This window comes from Anser anser (assembly GCF_964211835.1).
Source record: "Anser anser genome assembly, chromosome: 14".
Lineage (NCBI taxonomy): Eukaryota > Metazoa > Chordata > Aves > Anseriformes > Anatidae > Anser > Anser anser.
The window spans coordinates 15,462,337-15,485,757 of NC_139735.1; the positions used below are offsets into that span (position 1 = coordinate 15,462,337).

At 37.5% G+C, this 23,421-nt stretch overlaps 1 protein-coding gene across 12 annotated transcripts in view; it reads left to right on the forward strand.

The window, feature by feature from the left end:
* The window catches only part of SLIT3 (slit guidance ligand 3), a 512,478-nt gene that overhangs the window by 302,239 nt on the left and 186,818 nt on the right, over positions 1–23,421 (forward strand). For all 12 annotated transcript variants that reach the window (XM_083798318.1, XM_083798310.1, XM_083798313.1 and 9 more), the window contains 2 exons: positions 3,820–3,891; positions 9,045–9,208. In XM_083798318.1, coding sequence (XP_083654444.1) covers positions 3,820–3,891; positions 9,045–9,208 — 236 coding nt within the window. The remainder of the gene's footprint in view (positions 1–3,819; positions 3,892–9,044; positions 9,209–23,421) is intronic.

Below are 23,421 nucleotides of genomic sequence, written 5' to 3' on the forward strand. Positions count from 1 at the left end.
ATATTCATTATATGCTCTTAATTATATCACTAATTTAATTCCAAGTAAGAGAAACAAAATCTCCATGTACTCTGTAATTTAAAGAATTGAGAGTGTTTAACTATTGATCTGACAGCTTCTTTGAATTACTCCAAGGAACATGAAGGGATGCTTACACTTCCTGAACTTTTTAAATATAGTACTCGTATAATTAGTGGGATTCAAAATTTAGATCCATTCCTTTTTTTTTCCCCAAAGTATCTTCCATAAAAACTGTGTGATTTCTTCTAGTATTAGGATTACATTTTTTTCTCTAATGTAGACCTGAACACCTGTATTTCTGTTCAAGAGTGTGAAGGAGTAAAAACTAATGCATAAATATTATTTAAAAGCAAAAAATAATAATAATAATAAACCATACACGAGAGTGATTTCTGCAGGTTAATGATTTTAATTTAATTACATTTAGTGTAGAATTAACAACTCTCTCAGTGAACTGCAGTGGTGAATTTGGAGCAAGGCAGAAGAGAACAAATGCAACTGTATGCAGTTAAATTTGCACAATAACTTTGAGGAAGGAGGCAAATAATTGTTTCCAAGTTATGGCAGGATTGCAGAGTGAACATTTTTTCCTTTACAAAAATCTGATAAGTCGGGGCTATAAATCAGCATTTTTCTTCAAATGGAAGAATGAGGCACCATGCGTGCTTCTAGCCAGTTTGGGCTACTGGCAGAGAAGTAGAGCAGTTCCTCTGGGGTTGTAAATTGAAGTCAGTAGGACCGTGACAGTTCATACTGGTGGAGGATGTACCACCTCAAAGGTTGCTGATCCCACGTTATGCTTCTTCCAAGTAGTCCTTTGAGGATCCTTAGGACTGCTGCAGTCTGCTTCTGCTTAGCTTGCAAGATCTTACAAGGATCATGGCCCAAGGTGGGAAGTTTGCTGGCATAAATAATATTATCTATAACCTCGATTTCCTGATTCAACATTTTGGATGTGAATAGTTTACAGGGAGAGGACTTCTAAATGTAGTGCTTTTTCAAGGGCCAGGGCTCTGGAAGAGTTGGAAGGCATAAGGCTGGGGAGAACTCAGCAGCAGACAAGTTTCTCCCATACGACATTGAAGGAGTCCGGAGATTCTGCAAGTTTTCTGTTTCTCACAGCTTCCTGATGTTTGTACATCTTTTTCAATGGATTTGAATCGTAGAGGGATAGAAAGGAGAACAGGGCATTGCAGCTGCCAGGGAGTGACTGGAGCAGAATTTATTCTTACTTTCACATGTTAAAAATGCTATTGTGTTTTGTGCCTTCCCCCGTCAGGACTCATACCCTTAAAAATCATTGCTGGGATCGCTTCATGTGCGTAACAGAAAGCTTTGCAAAGTGCTTCTAAGGCGGTCCTCTACCTGAAATGTCACTATTCAAAAACTAAAGAGTTCTCCCTGCACTGGAGCTGTGCATGTTGCACACAGAGCATCAGGGTTAAATTGCTTCAGCTACAACCGGGCTGTATGCAGGCAGCTCACTGCCAATTAGTGCCCTTTGCAGCATTTGGCCTTCTTTGTCCTGAAATAATTGCTGTTATCATAGATGTTTTATTGCCTTCATTATGGTTAACATTTAAATATCAATGAAATAATATATTACTAAGTCACCTGTGTCATAGTTACCTGTTAGAGTTATCCCTGAAATTTTTGTTTAAGTAATATATTAATTCAGCTTGGACATAGGATTCTTAGAAGGAGGGTTATTTATTTGTTAATGAATTACAGGAAGCTTTTGTTTGCTGGGAGCAAAAGCTAAGCTGCCATCATCTCATATTTTGCAAGTAGAAATACTGTGTGATTAGAATAACATTTTGTCTATTAAACAGAAATATTTTAAGAAATATAAAAATATTTTTAATTCATCAAAACACAGTAAAGGCTGACCTTTCCACATACAGATGAAGAAGTGCACTGGAGGACAGGGATATGTTCTCTACCCTCAGCGCAGAGGGAAGCTTGCTGCCGTATCCTGTTCTGCCTGAATCCAACCTGCACCCTTCTGAAATTAATAGAAAGTCTCCTTTGAATTCCTTTGGCTTCCATTGAATCCTGTAGTGCTCTGTGTGACCTATTCAGACATCAGCTATATGTATGTGATTTAATTTTTGTGAGATGACTTTACACACAGCTGCTGTTTATCAGTGTACCTAAAATCTTCTGACCAGGTGCATAGCTCCTATTTATGTAGCAGGTAACTGAGGCAGGGGGTGAATTACATTGGTATGTTTGCAGAAAAAAATACTGGTGCAATTAGAAAATCGATTTGTGAGTCCCATTTGAACTTCCAGACATGCATGCATGTGATACAAATAGCAAATAAATATACCTACTGAGCTGTGGGTGTGTTGATGTGTACAGAAACGTGCCCTTATAAGAGGTTTTGTTCACTTTTTAAAATTCTGTTATACATGGTTGTTTTGGCTGACTGTTGACAGAAGACTTTGGTCTTGCATCATTAAAGTAATCAGGTAGTAGCAAAGGTAGTATGATATAATCTAATTTAACTTTAATCCGCTACTGTTGTAGATGATGGTTTTGCCAAGTGATTTTTAGGCAGAACTGTAAAATGTTTTGAGATTCGTAGATGACCAGAAAGGCTAGTTACCTTCTGTAAAACATTTCAAGTGTTTTCGACTAAATGTCCTTTGAAAATGTGTAACATCGAAACTAAAGAGTTCAGGGAAGGGTAATGTGCCTTCAGCAGATACTTTCTTCACCTCATACACAGACACGGAAAGACTGTCTTCTACCAATGTGGTCCTGTAGAGTGCTGTGCCTCTTCTGTAAAGCAGGGTTTGCTCAGTGCAGCGGTGCTATGGGCGCCACATATTTTAAATAGGCAGCTGCAGTCAGCAGCAGGAGTGCCGTGCCAGGACAGGGAGGGAGTCCACCATCAGCCCGATCAGTTCTCATGACAAATTGGGCTACTGTATTTACAGATTTGGAGCACTCTGAGCATGGCAATTACGCCCTGTTGGAGTGCTTTCCATTTCCTGTGCCATCTTGATCAACTTTATAGCTCCTAATTTGCTAGAGAGTCATTGATATAATTAGGAGCTACATAAATGGGAGCAGCACACACAGCTGATGATAATCTAGTCAGTTCATTTTTCATAAGAAGCATTAAGAGGAGGGGGGGCTATCCCTGCCAGCAGCTGAGATCACTTTTTTTTAAGCTCTTTCTCCTTAAGTTCTGCTTTGATAGAGTAGCAGAAATCCTTACATGCCTGGGTCATGACATACTTTATTATGGTCCATCCCACTACCCAGACATTTTTTTCATAAGGAAACCAAAGAAATAGAATCCATCCGTCTGTGTGTTTTCAAAAAGTCTGTTTGAGCTGGCTGTGTTAACAAGCCTGTGGGAGTCAATAGCTCTCATCTGGAGTCAGAGAGTACTTTGAGTCCAAAGCTTTCATTTTGTAGTATACAAGTCTGATGTTTCTCCACTCAAGTTGCACCACGTTTTCAAGCAAAGTGGCAGCTTAACCAATAAGTCTGGATCTTTTTTCATAGTGGGTAAAAATTCATTTCTCGCGCTCCTTGGTAGTTGGACATGGTAAACAGTAACTCTCCTCTGTTTTTATGCAGCTATTTGTTATTTGCCCTGAAAATATCTTTCCTGACATGTCACAAATTGTCTTAGATACTGGTCAGCATGTGTTACTGCTGGCAGCCTGGCAGATTTATTATAAGAGTTGAAGCAGCTTGTTTCTGTAAATGGTGTTGGTGAAGAAATGTAAATAATTGATTGCTGTTATTCTTTTCTCTCTCTTTTTTTTTTTCTAACAGTACTCTCAACAATAACAACATCACCCGCATTCCTGTTACCAGTTTCAATCATATGCCAAAGATCAGGACTCTGTGAGTATTATCTTTGAATATCGTAATAATGGGGGTATGCCAACTCTTTGAATTTTTGTCATCTTGTGATAATCTTATTTCAGTCCTTTCTAGATTGGAGCAATTCAGTGTACTTTTGAGGAGCAAGTTCGCTGAACAAACCTGACCCTGTGAGAGCTGGGGTAGGCCGGGCAGGCTGGGCCATCCCAAGGGGACGCCTCAGTGGGGCAGCCTCAACCACCTCAGGGACAGGGCCGGGCTGAGGCTAGGCCAGGCCAGGCCATCACCCTGTGGCTGGGCACAAGCTCAAACCAGGCCCATGGCTGGGCAGGGTGGGCTGAGGCAAGGGTCCTGGTGCAGCCCCAGGCTGGCCAAAATGGGGCCCTAGGCTGTGGCATGGCTGGGGAGGGCATGAGAGGATCCCCAGTGTGGCCAGGCAGGGCCTTGTGGGCCTCTTAATGCCCTCAGGGCCTTGACGGCAAGTTCGCCAATCTACTCAGGGTTAAGTAAGATTTGTTTTTTATCAGTATTTTGAATTCACCGGGAAGTGAAACTGGATTTTTTTTTTTCTTTTCCCAAGGGAAAATCTGTAGTGTAAAAATGTGTTCCAAGCTGGAACATCATCAAAACTGTGAAAACTGATCAGATGGATCAAATTGCTTAATTGTGTTAATATCCTGTGTTTAAATCCTATTTCTTCTTTTCAAATTTAAATAGTAATTTCTGAAACAAGAAAATTTTTGAAAGAACTTGAAAAAAGTTTCTTTTCAGGTGCATTCTGAAACAAAATCTCACTGTTTCTGATACTTTTTTTTTGTTTTTAATAAAAACTTCTCTTATATCAAATCAATTTTTCTACAGCTGGACATCATTCCATTGGAAAAGCTCTGATTGGCTTTCATAGAACAAAATACAAAGACCATGAAATTAGACTGTGCATCTTTGGAGTTTAGCCATAGCCTACCAAAAGGATTTTCTTTATATAAAATATTCCCATCATTTCCTTTAGGATATATACAGCTTCAGAACAAGTCATGTGTAAAGAAAGTCTCTGTTTTGTCTTCCAAAATCTGAAACCAACCAAGATATATTTACTCTTACAAGCAAAGAAAGGGAAATAGTAACCAGCCTGCTTTATTTTTTTTCATGCCAAAATATAAAATGAGGCAGGGATACTGCATATATACATGTAAAATCATATTAGGTAAATTAGCTGAACTGAAGAAAATGCCCCTTACTCGTGTCAGTCTATGTAAGATAACCACTGATTTATATTTACTTTCTTGATTAAATGGTGACATTCATAAATCTCAATGTAACAAATTAAATGAAAACTAGATGTTTTTCTTTTAAAAGAGAATGGATAAAGGAGCTAAAGGTAGGGTTACAGTTCCTGGAGTTTTGCTTTTTCTCATTCAGCCACAGTAGTCCAGAAAATTTGCTTGGCCTCTTCAGATCAATCAGTCTTGTCTGTTACCAGAGCTCAATGCATTCTGCCATTTTTCTTTTAGTTTAATTTCGGAGATGGCTTTGTATATAGCTCCCTAGAGGCTTACACTGACTAATCCCCCTCTGCTGTAATTAAGGGAAGAAAATTTAAAAAAATAAAAATAAAAAATAAAAAGGAAGGAAGTCATAAATAGGATTTATAAAGGGAAGCTTTTATATCGAATTCTGAGAGCCACATTTTATAGGACATGAATGCTGACTGACTCTAAAAGGATTTTCTGAAAATTTAATTTAGGGTCTGTGGCTAAAAGGGCACCTTTACAAACTTGCATTTGTACTCATTCACCTTATGTTCTGTAAAGGTAGTTTCATCAATATTAAGTGGCATGTTTCAGTCTTCAAAGATTACCAAATAACATGTAGTACCGTCTTTAGCAGTGCAATATAAGGATTAAAAAACCTACATAGGCAGGTGGAAATGCAGTAAAATGTTTTATTATTTCCCTCCTTTCCGTACTTTCTTCCATCTGTTTCAACAGAGGCAGAAAAGTCATCAAAATAGCAATTAATATAAGATAAACAATGGAGTCAAATAGTATTTCCTAATTTCTTCAGCTTCTTCATATTTAAAATTCTTTCTCTCTCCCTGAATCATCTTATCATTTCTCACAAATAATAATTTATTAATTATAATTATTAATAAAGCAAGTTTGGATAGCTACATATTAGTACTTTCTGAATATCTTCTGTTCAGAGTTATGCTAATAATGTTTAGATTTAACCACGTTTTGTTGAAATGGATAGTAATACCGGAAGAGCTAGCATAGATCTGAGCAGACATAAAACTGATGAGCTTTTGTTTACCCATGTAAAATACCTATATGAAGATATTTTTCGGGTGATACTGTAACACTTTCTCTAGTATTCTAGAGAATTCTGTTTCCTCTCTGGGCTTTATTTCACGTTAACCTGTTACACTTGCATTAATAACCAACCTCAGTGAAAAGTTTTCATGAACGGAGAAAGCTCTCTGAGGCACAGTGGCTGAATAACATCTACTATTTAATTTATTGGTTGTTGATGCAAATTCAGGTCAAACGGATAATCAGTAACGTTCATTACAGTTTGGTGACTCCACAGTTTTCATTAAAAATGATCATCAGTTTGTCTACCTTCTCAGAAAGCTTCACGTTTAGACATGCTTTTAGAAGGTCTTGTAGGGAATCCCTAGTCTGAATGTTACTCAAGCAGGGTTGAGCTCCTTTTCCCATCTAGCTGAGGATCAGCACTGTGTGGACAGTGTTTTCCCTCTTTACACACTATCGAGATCCATTAGCGAGACATTTGGGGCTGCCTGTGCTGCAGCTGCCTCTGCTGTGTTGGCTCTGTGGATAAATAGCTTTTTCGTCATGGCTCTCAAAACAATCTGCTTGTTTAAGAAGAACAGAGAAGGAAAAATAAAAAGCACATTCAACTTGAACATGACCTCTAGCGGGTGGAAGTGCTAGTAAGATTTGAAGCACTTTAAGAATTCTTTAAAAGAATCAGCCCTTCTGTGGTAACCTTCTTTATTTAACTGTCTTTTCTGGTGCTGAGTTTCATTGATCTTTTAACCTTGATTGGAAGTGACAGGAATTAGTTTTCATTGATCTGCTTTCCTTTCTTGAAACAGCTTTATTTATGTTAAAACATGTCCCTCATACTTATTTGCTTAATGGTAAGTGTCCTGTTGTCTCTGCACTTGTGAGTGACTGCTGAGATCAGTAATTGCATAATATATTTTTTTATTATTTTTTTTTTATTTAAGGGTAAACTGAAAATATAGTGAATCACTTCAGTGCTTTTCATGCTCATAGAGAGTTGGCATATCATGCTTTCAAAGTACTGTGAAAAGTCTTTTTGTGGCTGTATTCATTAATATAATTATCAGAAACAAATTCTATTAAGCTGCCTTGTTAAGCTGGACAGGCTAAATGGTCTCCTCTCTAAAGCAGACTAGAATACCAGCACAAAAAAAAATTGAACGAATGAAAAGGTAGGGGTCTGCTGAGGCAGATGAGCTGGCGAAGAGGTAACAGTTCACACTACTAAAATGGGAAAAAAAACAGAATCTAGTTATATTAATTTAATGAAGGGGGGAAGCCTCACAGAACTGGAAAAATTCCCCTTTTGCAAAATTGCAATTTTATTACTGCTGCCTGCCTATATCCATGCCTGGGATGCAGGGAGCGGCACGGGATGAGCACGGTTTCAGTTCCGGAAGGAAGATGACTGAATGTCATTGTTGACTGCTGGGATGGGATGGGATAATAATTTGAGGATTTAAATGAATTGCTTAAGAGCAAGTTAGAACAACATCACTGCCTAGATGATCTCTGGCTAGATGATACTTGTTGTCCTTTCTTTGTAAACGTATTTATTTGCTTTCATTTGACACAAAGTGTTCCAGGCAGCTTAATGAGTCATAATAACAAAGCATTTCACTAGAAATCTAACTTACTGCAGTGTCAATTAAATAGCTTTAGAATCTCTAAAAAAAAAAAAAATTAGCCATCCTTCTAAAACAATTACATTTCACAGTGCTCCCAGGAGTCTAGAGCTTTCCATCTCCACAGAATAAGCTCAGTTCTAGATTTGCGGCCTTCTGCGGCAGCTGCCACCCCAGCCACACAAATCTGGGGCCTGTCAGCCCGGACGGCATGGCGACCTGTGCTGAGGCCTTGCCATATGAAGATATCACAAATAGCAAATTTCTTTGGTAGATGGACAAGGCTCAATCCTGTGCACACCAATTGTGTATTGTTTTTAATATAATGCCTGTAATATGAGTGAATAATGCTTTGTCTAACCATTTCTGACAGGATTTTCAATCTGTTTTATCATTTCAGCTTTGCTATAACAGTACAAATGCATGACTCATTACAAGCAATGACATAATTAATGTCCTGGGCTTTTGTTTTGACCTAAAGTTTGGTAGCTACTAAAAATACCAGATTCATTCATGATTTGGCAGATTTTTTTAATTTTTTTTTTTCAAATGTGACAAGGCTTCTGGAAGTCTCCAGTGCCAGGTGTGAGGCTGGGAAGGGAACCGCAGGGCCATGCACGTCCATGTGCCGTGACCCTGTCATGGGCCCCTTCCTCATCAGGAGTTGAAAGTTCCTGTCTGGAAGCTGAATACCTGACTTAAACTGCCACACTAAAAGGGGCATCGGTGAATTTCTACAGGCAACACAAGATCATGCAATGTCACAATAGCCTCTGGGGACTTTTTGGTTTGTTTTTGATTAATTATTATTTCTTATTTTAAAAGGAGGGGAAGACAGAAGAATTACCTATCATCCTGTTTTTCAGCCTGGCCTTCTTGTTCTTTCAAGTCATCCTTTTAATTCACCCACAGCTATCTCATTCATGCAGTTATTTCTGATATGAAATCACAGGCAAAGTGATTACTTGTAAGCTTACTAAATTCAGTTTGTTCTTTTCTCCAGAATGGTCACGATTATATGATTATAAAAAAAATAGTTCCAATTTTTATGTGGGCATTTTCTTGTATATTATATGGCAAAGTAGACATTGGACACCTGACTCAGCTGGAACCAGTAACCTGCAATGATCTTTCTTACACTATAGAGAAGAGCAGACGGATTTCTACTTGTTTCCTGTGTTTTGTGCCTTCTGTTAAAGCACTGTTGGTAACGTTGGGGTGCTTCCCTCTGTTGCAGGCGGCTCCATTCCAACTTCCTGCACTGTGATTGCCACCTGGCTTGGCTGTCCGACTGGCTGCGGCAGCGGCGCACCATCGGGCAGTTCACGTTCTGCTTGGCGCCTGTCAACCTGCGGGGTTTTCTTGTGGCGGAGGTTCAGAAAAAGGAATTTGTCTGCTCTGGTAATGATACCAATTATTCATTTATCTATCAGCTGATGCTTTTATATTCATATTCGCATAAAAACAGTGAATGGAAAATTATTATGTTGCATTTGAATGCCATTCTGTAGTAATGCTGTTTTGTTTTTATCATAGCTAAACTGTATGATAATAGATCAAGTTGTTATTTTTTAGCTTTATGTGAATTATTGGATTCCAGTTAATAATTCATTTCTCAAATTATTTTTTACTTTTGTATTGGCAATAATATCAACATAGGAAATCAGTTAAGTGGAGATAATTTGGTATTTCTCAAGGGAAGAGCTCTACAGCTGAATAAAAAAGGAAAGGAAATAGAAAATTCTAATCTGAGTCTGTTGATATATGATTGCATTATGGAGCAGCAGGGGCAGATTTTATACTAGGGGCTGAAGGAGGGTTCTTCAGCAACCAAAGCATTTCACTGTTCTACAAGTTTCCTTGTAGGTAAACGAGGCTTGAGGATACATGGCCAACTCACAAACCATGTGACTATATGTTGGGCCTATTCATCGAGTCTCCGGATCTGCACTTGGCTTTTGTGATAGAAATGCATTTTCTTAAATAAGGAAAAGAAAATATAAAATTGGAAAAAGAAATATTGAAATTTGGCTGAAAGGAAGAGATCTGGCAGAGGAAAGGCATGGCAGTATATATGCTGTGAAAAAGAAGGGAAGATATTGGACACAAGCTTAGAGACAGTTTTGCAGGCAAATGGGTAAAATTTGCAGGCCCATAGCCTGCGAGTGAGATACAGACATTACAAGATGCACAGAAGCATACACCATTTGTATGCTATCCAGAGCTACTGGTGGTGACAGCAGTCAGGCTAGCCAAGCACTTTGTGGGCTTAAGAGATAAGCCTAATGCACAAAAGCAGTATGAAATAGGGAAGAAAGAGATACAGTTATGGTCACTTCTGTCACTAAAAATTACAACTGCAAACACTGACCTGGATCAAACAGAAGATGAGCATGGAGGTTTACCACATGAACACTCAGCAGCTGTATTGGTGCCAAGCCTGTGTAAGTGTCTGTAGAGGATAGGTACCTCCTAATGTATATTTTAAATTAATTCCCTATAGATTAGTCAATCAAAATAAATAAAAGCAACTTAGCAAGTTGTAAGCCTTGGCATAATAAGCCTGAAAACCCCTCGGCTCATCTTAGATACTTGAGTTAAAGACAAAAAAATTTAGTTTGTAGGGAAGTTTTTTTGTACTTAAATATACTATACCTGACATTAAAGAACCTACAAAAATATATACTGACTGACTTGACATACCAATTTTTCAGGTATATCTGTAAACATGTAACTCTTTCAAAAGTTAATAAATACAAGAACTATGTGACAGGTTTCTTAATTTGTTTTGCTCTTGTATGCTTGTTTTTGTTTACTTGTCTGTCACCATCTAAGTGTCTGCTCCCTGAAGCAGTATCCTCTTGATGCATAGGTTGGCTGTCTTTTGTGAATAGTTTCACTTATATGTGACAAAGAAAGAGAGAATTGGTGGCACTTTGAGAAGTGTTTGATCTCAAGCTTAATTATATCATAGATGCTAAATTAATGTCCAGCCCTGGACATTTGCAGGAAGTGTTATGGGCATGTGGAAAATTAAGTTGTGCACCAGTGATTTTTGTGGCATGATTTTCAAGAGTGCTGAGCAACTTCTGTGTATTTGTGGACATTTGAAGATGCCCAGAATATCTGAAAAATATATTAAAATCCAAAACCAAACAAACAAACAAAAAAAAACACATTGAGAGCTGAACTAAAAGAAAAGTTTAGAAAGTTAGCAATCTGGGTAGAGGAAGGATAAAAATAAATGGATAAATGAATTGAGCTATTAGTAGAATCTCATTTTACCAAAGAGGTAACCACAGCATGTCTGTCTTATGAAATGAAGTTTCAGATGGGGCATGCGTTCAGTTATTTGGATTTATGATATAGTGATATGAAAGAAAAAAAAGTGATTTAAATCAGGAGGAGATAATAACTGCTGAATGAGAAATTTAACATGGACAGAACTGATATAAATGGACTTTTCTATGCAGACTATGACTTCCAAAAGAGAAGAGGTTGTTTAACAGTTGCCTGTTCAACCAGGAATGTAAAAAAGAACTCTCAAAATTTCCCTGCTTTTTTATTAAAACGTAAATTAATAAAAATTAAAGGAAAGAAGCTTCCAGTGAGACAGTTCATCAGCTGTATCCCTTAGCCTTCATCTGGGAAATTACATATACTGAAAAAAAAATGCATTTGAAGAGCTCATTTCAGTGTAGGATTTAGCAGGGAACTCAGCTTAGTAACTGCTACTTGCACAAAATCCTACATGGATAACCAGTTTAAAGAGGATATAAATCTTTCCTGCTCCTTATTATGGGTCTTATTCCTGATTTTACAGCTTAATTTGTTCGTGTTCGACTATGAAGTCAGACTAGGACAGGAGGTGAATGGTGAGCTGAACTTGTCCCTTTGCAAAGGATTTTTATACAATTTAAGATTATATGAATCACCATAACTAGCCTCAAGCTGGCAGTGAAAGCTTCTTTGCATCATACTTACGAAGTGCTGAAATACAGTGTAGTGAACTACTCTGTTTTAGTACAGGCTCAGCATTTCAAGTGCCTGTATTTTTTATGACAGTAGAAATATCATCACAGGAAAAGAAAAATCTCAATTTTTCCTCCATTGTAAAATGGGGTTCATCAGAGCATTCCAGTTCAAAGCTTGTACTGTTGCAAACTTCAAAGAAGAAAAAGGAGAATGAAATAATGTAGGGAAGGAAATATATATATATATCCTTTAAAATCCTTTATATATAAAAAATCCTTTATATATAAAGATATATATATATCCTTTAAAAACTGATTTGTGATTGTTCTTTGAACACTATGTAAAAATACTTTTTTTATATAACTTTACAACAAATGTTGCTTCAAAAAAAAAAAAAAGTTTGAATGCTACATACCAAAGAATAATTTAAGTTGGAAAAGAAAATGTGAAACACTGATAGAGTTGTGCTACAACTGGAAACCAAGTTTTTTGATTCCTTCTGGACACAATGCTACTGGTTCTGTATGGAGATATTTATAAGCACTAGGTACAAGGTCTCTTAGGAGAACATTGCTGAAATCAGAGTTATGTGCCAATACACTGTGTGAATTCAAAGTCTTATCTTTTCTTTTATTTTTTTTTCAAATAATATTCTTCAGCTTCTGCACATAAATTATAGAAATGTTAATTCAAATGGCACTTGTAGGCAAATTGTGAGCAGTGGAAAAGCTATTCTCTTGGTCATGCTCATGAGCATTTGGCTCAGAACTGTAGGTAAATGTGTAGGATTAAATAGTGTGCAGTTGCCTGGAGAAAGGTTTGCAAATATGGCTAATTGGATTTGTGTTGCATAGGAGGCAGGGAAAAGGTCATTAACAGAACTGAGCAGGGTTGGGACTGGGTGGCCCCTCACCACTGGGGAGAGCACTGGGTGCTTCTGGCACTGCCAAAGCCGCTGGCTGGCTTTTTCAGCAAGCTGCCCCTCCTCATAGCAGTCTCTGTCCTCCAGAGCCACCCCAGACTGAGCAGCCTTCCTGGGCCTTTGCCTTAAAGCCATCTGCTCCCAAAGAAATCTCCACATATACGCTTCCCCCCATGCAGGTGGTTATTGAACTCTGGGAAGTGTTGGTGAGCCAGTCTCCTACAAATGGCAATTTATGATGCATGTGGCACCATATGATGAATGCCCCAGCTGATGAGCTGCAGATAGCATGGTATATTTCTGTTCTCTTTCACTGCCCTAACATTGCAATTGCATCATTGCCGTTGCAAGAAAAAGGGTATGCTAGGCAAAGACTTGATGCCAGTCAGAATACTTACTGCATTGTGATGCCTGAGAACTGTTTGCTTTTATATTCCCTTAATTAGCAGAGAAGCATCTGAGCATGCTGGCTTATTCTTATAACCTCTTAGAGCCTTCCAGTTTTTTGCTCAGATGAAAACCATGCTTCCTTACCATGTTCAGATGTTTCACTGCTGAACTGGCCTCTCTGTCTATTTGTCCTATTCTACTTCCTCTCTCCCAGCCCCCTTAGGATAGTCATTTTATTTCACTTTCCTCTCTCATGAGTTTGGCACAATCAAGGAGCCAAGCAAATTATGGCTCCCTGATTTTTCTTTCACCTGCTCTTTACTTATTGACGTTGAAATTAATCTACATATTGATCAGTTATGTCAAGTGATGAAGTGTTTCTCACTTGCATTTGTGCATCCGTAAAGCTTTGCAAACTGAAGTGGTGGGTTCATGAAATTACAACATCAGCAGCACCTTGATCTTTTCAGTGTTCTGTGCAGGACCAACTGATTGACCCATCTATATTTTCTTACAGTGTTCAATCACTTTGGTTTTCTTGAGTATATGCAAGAGAAAATAAATATGCACCTGAACTGCATATCCAAGAATAAAGCAGGTGTATTCAAAAAGCATTATAACTCACCCTGTAGATGGGTAGCATGTTTCAACCACTGCTCTCCTCGGCTAGATGCGTCCAGAATAGCTCATTTGAATGGAGTCAGTACTCAACTGGTTGCTTGCAGGAGGGATTATCTGGTAGATAAGCAGGAAGATTGTGGGTTGATTCGGTGGCTGTTGGGAAGAAGCTGATTTTCCCACCATACTGTTACTGCCAGTTCTGAGGCAGTTTGTTGGTGTTTGAGGCAGTATGTTGGTGTTGGTGTTGGCCCTGAAAGAGCATGTTGGTACAGATTTGTTTTACTTCTGCCAGTACCTTGAGGTGTTTTACAGTGGGCAGCATTTACAATGAAGACTGGATAAGATTTCTTAGAACAGACCAGAAATGTTTATTTCCAACAATTAATGAATTCATGCTTTTCTGGTATAGAAATCACCAGGTTATCATCAGGTTCTAAAATATTGAAATTAATGGGGAAGTGATTTGCCCTATATATCTTGCAGTATGGAATTTAGCAAAAATTATGTTTAAAATATATTATTTCAAGTATTTTTCTAATATAGTTTTCTTTATTAATGAAGCAAACATTGAAGAGAAGGAAGTTGAATCCGTACACCATTCTCTTTTTCACTGTAAATCATTTTATCTGGTTCTTGAACCTTAGTTCCCATTCAGAGAATCTAAAATAACCTGACGAAAATCAAGATTCTTAATTCTGAATTAAATCAGTTCAAGTTCATTACGAATTACAGTCTGAAGCTGGTGCAAGAGAGAAATAATTACCAGAGCCAAGTGTATGGTGATTTCTGATACTGAATTTAAGAAAATCCTGGATTGATTGAAATCTCAGTTGAAGATCTAGAGTTTCTGATTCGTACGGTGGAACTGCAGCTGAGGTATAAAAAAGAGGAAAATATGTTAGGTTCCTGCTGCTTAACGCAGACTGGAAGCTGTAATGAGGAAGCAGATTTATTTGTTTAGGTGAGGTCAAAAAGTCTTAAAATATAGCTGTTACTCTCTGGCCCAGACCACAGAACTCAGTAACTTGTCTTGCTCCGGTTTTCTCTTAATAACTTCATAGCAGATTGTTGAGGAGAAAACCAACAATGAGCAACTAATAAAATAGCACTCCTCAAGCTTAGTATCTTAATGAGAACATGCAGAAAATGCCAAAGGAAAAGTGTGTGGAGAGGGGAACTCCCCTCCATCTGTTCCTATTTAAAAGACTGTGCATTGGTGTATCTGCATAATTAGCAGCGGGTCTGCTCCTTTCAACATGGGACACAGAGGCACTGCCGGCGTGGAAGATTGGTGCTCCCTGGAAACTAAAAAGGGGGGAGGAATGCTTCCTAATGGTGCAGATTTTGTAAGTGCTGGCCAGAGGTGATTGCCCCGGAGGGAACGGAGTGGTTTCTCTCCGTGCGGCCTGCCTCAGCTCATGCAGAGACGGGCTGCCAATGGCCCTTAGTCGTGGCGGTCACAGGAAACTGGATAAGCAAAGTGGGAAGAGGAGGCCTTTTCTCTCTGTGTGCGCGAACGGTCACCTTTGCCGTGTGGGACATCCTCATTGTACAGTTTATTTTATTGCTTTTGGAAACGAGCTTAAGCATTTTGTCTAGCTTTGACCTCATTCCCAAAGAGTGACCCATGAGTCATAATAGCCAAGTGACATCTTTTTTCTCGCTGTTATTTCATGCTTTTTGTGACCATCAGAAGATTCAATAAGGGCTTTTACAGTGCAGTCTATGCAGGACTTTCAGTATTGTTTGACTTTTAAAGACTTCCGGGGGGGAAAAAAAAAGTGCTTTGAATCTGTTCATAGAACCTTTTTGTGGAACTCTGACAGAATTTTTATCTGCTCTTATAATTTTGTACCACAAACTAACATTGAGACCTAATCTAAGGAAACATTTCAATACTGTGCATTTGTTAGCTGCTCCTGAAATGAAATATTCTAGGGGTTTTGCTGATATACTCATTACTATTTACCTGAATTTGGTGTCTTGTTTCTATTAAGTTTCTTATTACAGATTTAAATTTGCTGTAGCATTAGCAGTTAAATGGTCTTGTACTTTAAGAATCTACTTCTTGGATTGTTTCATATGCAAGATGCTACATATGGTATTATTTACTTGGGGGACCATCCTGCAAATCTAAGGGTTAAAAAAACATTTATTCAGGCACTTAAAATTGCTTTGAAGAGCCAAGCTGAAAATTGGCTTTATGTTTACAGTAAATTTAGTTTTACTGCCATTTACAATTTACAATTGTAACTACCATTTACAATTGTGTGTCCATCTTGTAAGTATGATGACCTTTGATCTGGAATTCTCTTTCCTCAGAGCAGTACGTGTAGTTTTTAGATACTTGTTTAAAGATAGCAGATTTGGGTATAGTTACTCATTCATTTGGCTTTTGCACTATTGCTCTAAAAATAAATGTGAATGTTAATGTCCAAAACCAGTGGCTTGATTTATTACCAGTGTGATAATAGTATTTTGCTATACAATGGAAATGCATCATGTGCTGAGCAATATACCCACGGATGGGTACCGCTGGACTGCTCAGATGTCATTTTTAGGAGCAGTGTCACATTCAGCCTTATGTCCCCAGTGTAGCTGTGTCAGTCTGTCATGCTCGTGATGAAGGTGAATCCCATCTTTCTCCTGTTCCTGAAGAGAACAGTTTTAGTGTTGAGGCAGGGAAAGTGCAGTATTACCTGTGGCAGGACACTGGGGCCCAGGAAGCAAAGACAAATACATGATCAAACAAAATCAAGTCTTGTTTTAAACTCTTTTTCAAACACCAGCAAATCAAGCCACAGGGCCTCAAAATGCAGTCTTAAACTCTTCCTATCCCCTCAATAACTTTGTCAAACTTCATCACGAAGTAGTTCAGGTTCTCTAATGCTGATAACCTATCAGCATTTGAAGGCTATTCGAGAACAGTATTCCCTTTATAGACTTACATTTGATCATGACCATTATCTATCATTTGACCTTGCTATTATCCTTTTGCTTAAATAATTTCTCATCCTCTTCCTTTTTATGCGTGAATATATTTATAAGGTCACTGTATCATTTCCGGACCTATTTTTAAATGTCACTTTGTATGCACCTTCCAGACTGCTGACACAAGTTGTGGAATCTGTTTAAATGAGATTACTGTGCATGTATGCCTTTTGGACTGCAGAAGCACTACATCTTTTAAGACTTTGTAGTACCAGTATTTCTTTTGCCTTTAGTTTACTTTGGAAGACCAAATAGTACGTATATAAACCCAAAGAGCCAAATACATGCTAGCAGCTTTCCTCAGGGTGCAAGAGTCAGAAAGTTGAGTAATGGCTGCTTTTAGGAAAAAATACCTGCGTTACGTGACTGGAGAAGGATATTCAAAGAAGGGCTCAGAGGGGCTCAGTGCATAGGAGACATTTAGGACTTCAACTTTTGAGTCTCCCCTGTAGAAAACTTAAACAGAATAAACTTCCCTGGGAAAAAAATAACTTTTGTCATAGTTAGGAAATTACTTAAGTTGTCTCGCAGATTCTGTTGCAGTTTTACTAATTCTTCAGAAGAACAAATCACATTTTAGACCTCACTTGTTACAGGTCAGGCTACTTCTTTGTCCTACATTTTTCCATTTCGTTTAGAAATAATTGATGCAATCCTGGGGCCATCAATGTTAATGAAATAATTGCAAATATTAGTGGTGCGGGGTAAGATAATATGATATAAGGTCTGATTTTCAGTGGTGTTAATTTACCAATGCATCTTGAAACATGCAAAATAGGTTTGGTTGTGGTTTTTTTTGGTAGAATAAAATAGACTTCATTCATTACACTAGGCCTTCCTTTTGCAACAGTTGGATATTTTCTTTTGTATTCTTCAGTATTTGTAAACCAATCGGCGTTGACTGCGCCTACAGAACAGTTGCTGTTTATGTGCTATGAATTTTTAACAGATAAATTTACTCTTTGGGAATGTTCAGCAAAACAGTGAACTTGAATCAGATGATGAATATTCATGACAAGTGCATTTTTGCATACCATGAACTTGACAGTATTAACATCGTCAATCAGGGGCCTAAGTCACTAATCATAAATACTTAACGCTATGCTCAGTGAAAAGCCGTTGAACAACCACAGATGGAAATAGCTGCATAAACCTTTTGCTGCACGTTCCTGTAGAATAAACACATTTGTACATTTATTTTTTCCTCTGTTATTGGAGTATTTGCGATGAAGCAATACTATGAATGTTAAATTTACAGATAGTTAGTTGTGATTGACTGCCCGATATCTCTCTGCAGGACATTAAATTGTATTTTAGTGCTGGGATGCAAGTACTATTCAGGAGCAATATATCTGTTTTAGGTATCTTTTTAAGGTTGTATGACTAGAGTCTAGTAAAAGCTCATGTAGTAGTAATTGATTTAAAATGTCCCAGCATTGTAAGAAGTTCCAGTGGGTTATTTAATTAAACCACAAAAGGTCATAATATATCCATGGAGCTGCAGTACTTGTACTGTTTTGTTTATTGATCAATAATTTCATGTCTGCCATACTTAAAAGGATTTAAAGTCACCACAGACTTCTAACCAGTAAAACCTATCAGAACTATCAGCCTATTTTTCTTGAAATCCATCAATACTTTTTTACAAATAACTAGCATTTTTCAAATAGAAAGGAAGTGCTGCAAAGGCAATTGGATAGGTGTGGAGGTAATGAAGCACGCTACTTAGTGTGCCATGATTGGGTGTCAGTGCAAATGAGATTATCTAGTTTATTTAGTCATCGCAAAATTTATTTTAAATGGTTGTGACATTTAAACTTGCTTTATTTATGCTCCGTAACCATTCTGTTCTAATTGTAATATCAATCTATTTGCTGCTCTTAAAAGGCTAGAGGCCAATGAGATGCTTATTTGAAAAGAGCACTTAATTCCTCTGTAAACTGCTGGGTTCTAAGTCTCTCCCCCATCCCTCTCTACCCCTAACCCACAGTCTGAAACTGTAATGTAAAATGGTGCAGGCTAATGGCATGCCAGATATTAACTACCATAATCATTGAAGCTGTCATTCCATTACATCAGGCTCAAAGAACATAGTAATTTTTTTTTTAATGAGGATCTTATCCTAGCTTCCACATTCTGTTAGTGTTTTTTTCTTTAACAAAAGGTGTAATTGAGTTGGTGATTGTTAAGTATTAGAGAAAAATATAATGAACATGGTGAACTGTGTAACTGAGAAAAAAATCTGAAATTGTAAAATGACAGATAGTATGAACTTCAGAAAGGAAAGTGTATAAATGCAGCTGGCTTGTCCATCACTGTTTCTTTTCATTGCATCCACACAGTAGGGAGTTTACTGCAATTGTGAGGGACACCAACAGGAATTCTAAAATATTCTTTTCCCAGGCCTTTTCTTTTAAGGAAGTATTGGCAGCAAAAGTAAAGTGCATTTTTAGATTTCAGATATTCTTACTAGGGCCCTTGATCTGTCATTATTCTTATCCTCTGTATAATTATGGAAACCATATCCAAAGTTTAATTTTCTCTACTTCAAATTCCATAGCCTACATAGATTTGTTTTTTGACCATCTCTCCACATCTATACAAACATAAAACTGATAACACTCTCTTGGAGTTTTTGGTGCTTTAATTCTGTAGATCTGCTATGGAACTAAGCCTAGATCCTAATTTAATGGAAGCAGTTAAACCCAAATCAAAATTTGAATACTGTTTACAGCATTATTCAAGAAATCTTCACCTTAACAGTTTACTGTTTTTGTAAGATCTGATGGAATAGGGGCTAGATGCCTGCTGAGTGTTCATCTGTAATATGTGTTTTGTCCTTTGCAAAAGAAAAACATTAACAATACCATTTGATGGTAATGATTGGCAATTTATTTACAAAGTCTTTTTATTCGACTAAAGTTTTTGGAAATTTACAGTCTACATCGTCTTTTGTTCATGAGGAAGAAAGAGTTTCACCAAATATATAGGGCTGCATTCAGTATGGAATCAGAAGTATTTTTACACTAAACATAAAATGTCAGTCAACAGTGACAGGAGTACTGGATATTTTGGAGCACTCCGAGAATTCAAGCTTATAATGACAGATAAATTTTATAAAAATATTCCTGTTTCCATGCTAATTTAAGTGAAATTAAAAAAAAATAAATCACTCATTATGTGTGGAAGTAGAGGGTCCACATAAGGACAGCCTCTTTATTTACTTTTTGCCTTAGTTTTTCCTTCAGCAGAAGGTTAGATCCTATAACATTACACATCTTCAATGCTATTTTTTCATCCCATTTTAGTTCCACCTGCACTAAAATATATATATATATATATATATATATACAGCTTTTTCTCTCTGTTTTGACTCTATGTACCTCCATGGTTAACTAATCGGTGATTTTTTTTTGGTTTGTTTTGATTTGTTTTGTTTTATTTTTACTCAGTAGCCATAAATCAGAATTCTCTTCACAAGAAAGTTCCTCTTTCATAGTGGAAAAGCAGAGGTAAATGGTCTTGGCTCCAAATTCAGGGTAAATAGAAGGACTCCTATTGGCTTTATTCAATTATATATCAGGTGTGTGTTTGGAGGGGATGTGAAAAGTTTATTGGCCAGCACAAATAATGTTCCGACCTAACTTTTGACCTTTCCATTCAAAAAATCTCTGGAAAGTTCCATGATACTTAACGGTAGAAGGACATTAATTAGCACCTTGTCATTGTTGGTATGTGTTTTCTGTGAAAGAAGACTGGTGCTTCTGTCTTTTGTCGTGCTTTTTAGAATGCCTAATATAATCTCCTTTCAAAGTGTTCCATTAATACAGAGCACTCTGCAACACTGTGTCACATGAACTGTGGAGGTGATGAGCTGAGCTCCACTGGATTTTCTATTAGATGTTGATTTAGATACAGTAGAGTCAGGAACAGACTCTTAAAACTCCAACTGGCAGTATTTCAGGAGATTGTCTGTTTATTTTTGATGTTGTGCCCTAATGAAAATGTAGTATATTGCTACATTAAGCCACAGTGATATGTTGTAGTGGTCTAACTCCAAAATGCATTTTACCCTCATTACAAAGCCTCCTCAGAAAGCATATCTATCATGTATGATAAAGGTTGGGTGCCAACTTTCTTTTTGCCTGCCAGGGCTCAAGGATTGCTCTGAAGAGTTCCTTCCCACTTGGAGCGTTTGGCCCAGTCCATGAAAGCTTGCAATAGCTAGTTTGCACTTCCCTCATTATTTCTGGTTTGGACATCACACTGCAGTGCAGACAGACAGAGAGGATAAGTAAAACGTGTGATCATGTTGTAAAAACAAATCTTTTGTTCTTACGCAAAGATAACAGAGGCCTGTGCTCATTTGGAGGCAATATAAACTATTTCTGGAAGCATTCACATTTAAAATCTTGTACGAACCTTGGACTGAGTGAAAGGCAGAGCTGGCAGTGCTTTTGGTGATATGCAGTAGAGCTCTGCTAATTTTAAAGGAATTCCGTTAATTCATGATGATGGTATGTCTGCCCTGCATTTTATGGCCAGAAGACCGACCCAAGACTCATGATGACAGCAGCTGCAGTCTTTCACGACAGATGAATTGGACTCTTACCCATGCCACAAATGTCCTCTGAGATCCATTTTTTTTTCTTTTTTTTTTTTTTTTTGGAGACGGTTGCTACCTTTGGAAATAGAATTTCTAGAACCTGAATCGGCGTTCTGAGGTCTGGTCTGCCAAAATACAGAGTCACTCATGGCTCTGATTAGTAATAATAAAAGCTATATTTAAAACATACAGTGCTTTGAAACCCACATTTTTCTTTTGCTGTCCTGACAGCAAGTCTGATGATGACCAAATATAAAAAAAATCAAACACAGTACTATAAGTTGGCAACATTTTATACATAGTTGAAATCACACAATGGTTGGGGTTGGAAAGGACCCTAAAGCCCACCCAGTCCCAACCCCCTGCCAGGGGACACTTCCTACCACACCAGGTTGCCCGAAGTCCCATCCAGCCTGGCCTTGAGCTCTTCCAGGGATGGGGCATCCGCAGCTTCTCTGGGCAGCCTGTGCCAGGGCCTGACCACCCTCACAGTTAAAAATGGTTATCTTATACTGAAACTCAGTAGCATATTTTAATATAAAACAACCTTGTCATCCCTGGCTATAAAATAATATTTAAAGGGATAATCACTTGCTTGAACTAAGGGAAATGCAGACAGAAAAATGGAAGCAAATTCACAAAAGAATTCGTTCCGTTTCAAACAGAAGACATGATTTTGCAGTAATTGTCTTTTGCTTTCCAGGAGGGCTCCTCTGCAAGTATAAAGTCAGCCTGTAGAAGTTTTCAGCTGACATCTTTTCAAACTGTATCTACATTTCAAAGTCATGATAGTTATAAGTGTGGCTAAATGACATTCTGATGTTGACTTCTGATGTTGACAAATAGGAACATTTAAGTAGCACAGTCTTCCAGGTACTAGTTTAAGCTTCTTCCAACAACACACATTGGAACTAACTTTGCTGGACTTCTGGTGTTCCATAAAATGCTGGACAGTCTGCCAGCAACATTTGAACCACCTATGTTAAGATCTTATTCTTCCCAAAATATTTCCCAAATATCTTTGCTACCTATCAGTTGTTTGCATTATATTCAGATTTTTTATGAATATATGCATATGTAGGTTTGCTGTATAATGAGTTGACTTTGATGTGCACAGTTAAGGGCTAAAACTCTGTGTATATATATATAATACTTTAATTGTCATAATGATATTGGATTGTTAATCAATGTAAACATATATTTTTTGACTTTGCCACCTGCAGTTATAATTTATGAAAGTATCAATTGTGGGTCTTTTCCAAGACAAAGCCCAGGCTTTATGCTTAGCTTCCCATGTTTTCACATGTATTTGTTATTTGACAACTGAAATAATTTTGTTCTTCTAGCCAAAAGACCAAGTATGTTTTGTGATTATAATCTATGTGATCCAGAAAAGAACCATTTTTTTTTCCTGTTTCTGTTAGGTTTTTAGGCCACTTCTTTCCAACACAAGCATTTATACTCAGTCCTCTGTGTCTGGTCATAGCTCACAAACATGCTTAAGGTTTCTTGTCTTACATAATTTGGAAGTGTGATTCACCATAAATAGGTCAATAACTTCCACATCTCAATAGTATTAACCAGTGTGACAAAACCCTTCTCTTTGCATGTAAGTGGGTATGTATGTCAAAATTTTAAACGTAAGAGTCATAGCCATTTAAGTAAAATTGATGAAAGTGCTACAGTTTTGAAAAACTTATTGACAATTAAACTTTGGTCTAATGGATGGATTAGAATGTATATAGAGCAACATTCTCATGCTAAGCCTTTGTTTGTTCTCTAGTTTCTTGTCTTTCAGTAGAGTTACTAGGTTAAACAAGGATATGAAGGGTTGAACTTAATTTTTTATATTTTGTTGTGTTTCCATTAACTGCATTGTCTAATCTTGAAAAAAATAGCTTTCTATTTCCAGCTCTTATTACCATAACAGGTTACATCATTTCAAAAACAGAAGTCATTATTGATGACAGTCTTCTCTCAGTATGTAAAAGTACTCAAGGAGTATTAGTGTAATGGCAACTTCAAGGCAAAGACAACTTTTGGAAATACCCCTTGATCATTAGGCTTATTTTGTAAATCTTTGAATAAATTGATATGGTTGATCATGGA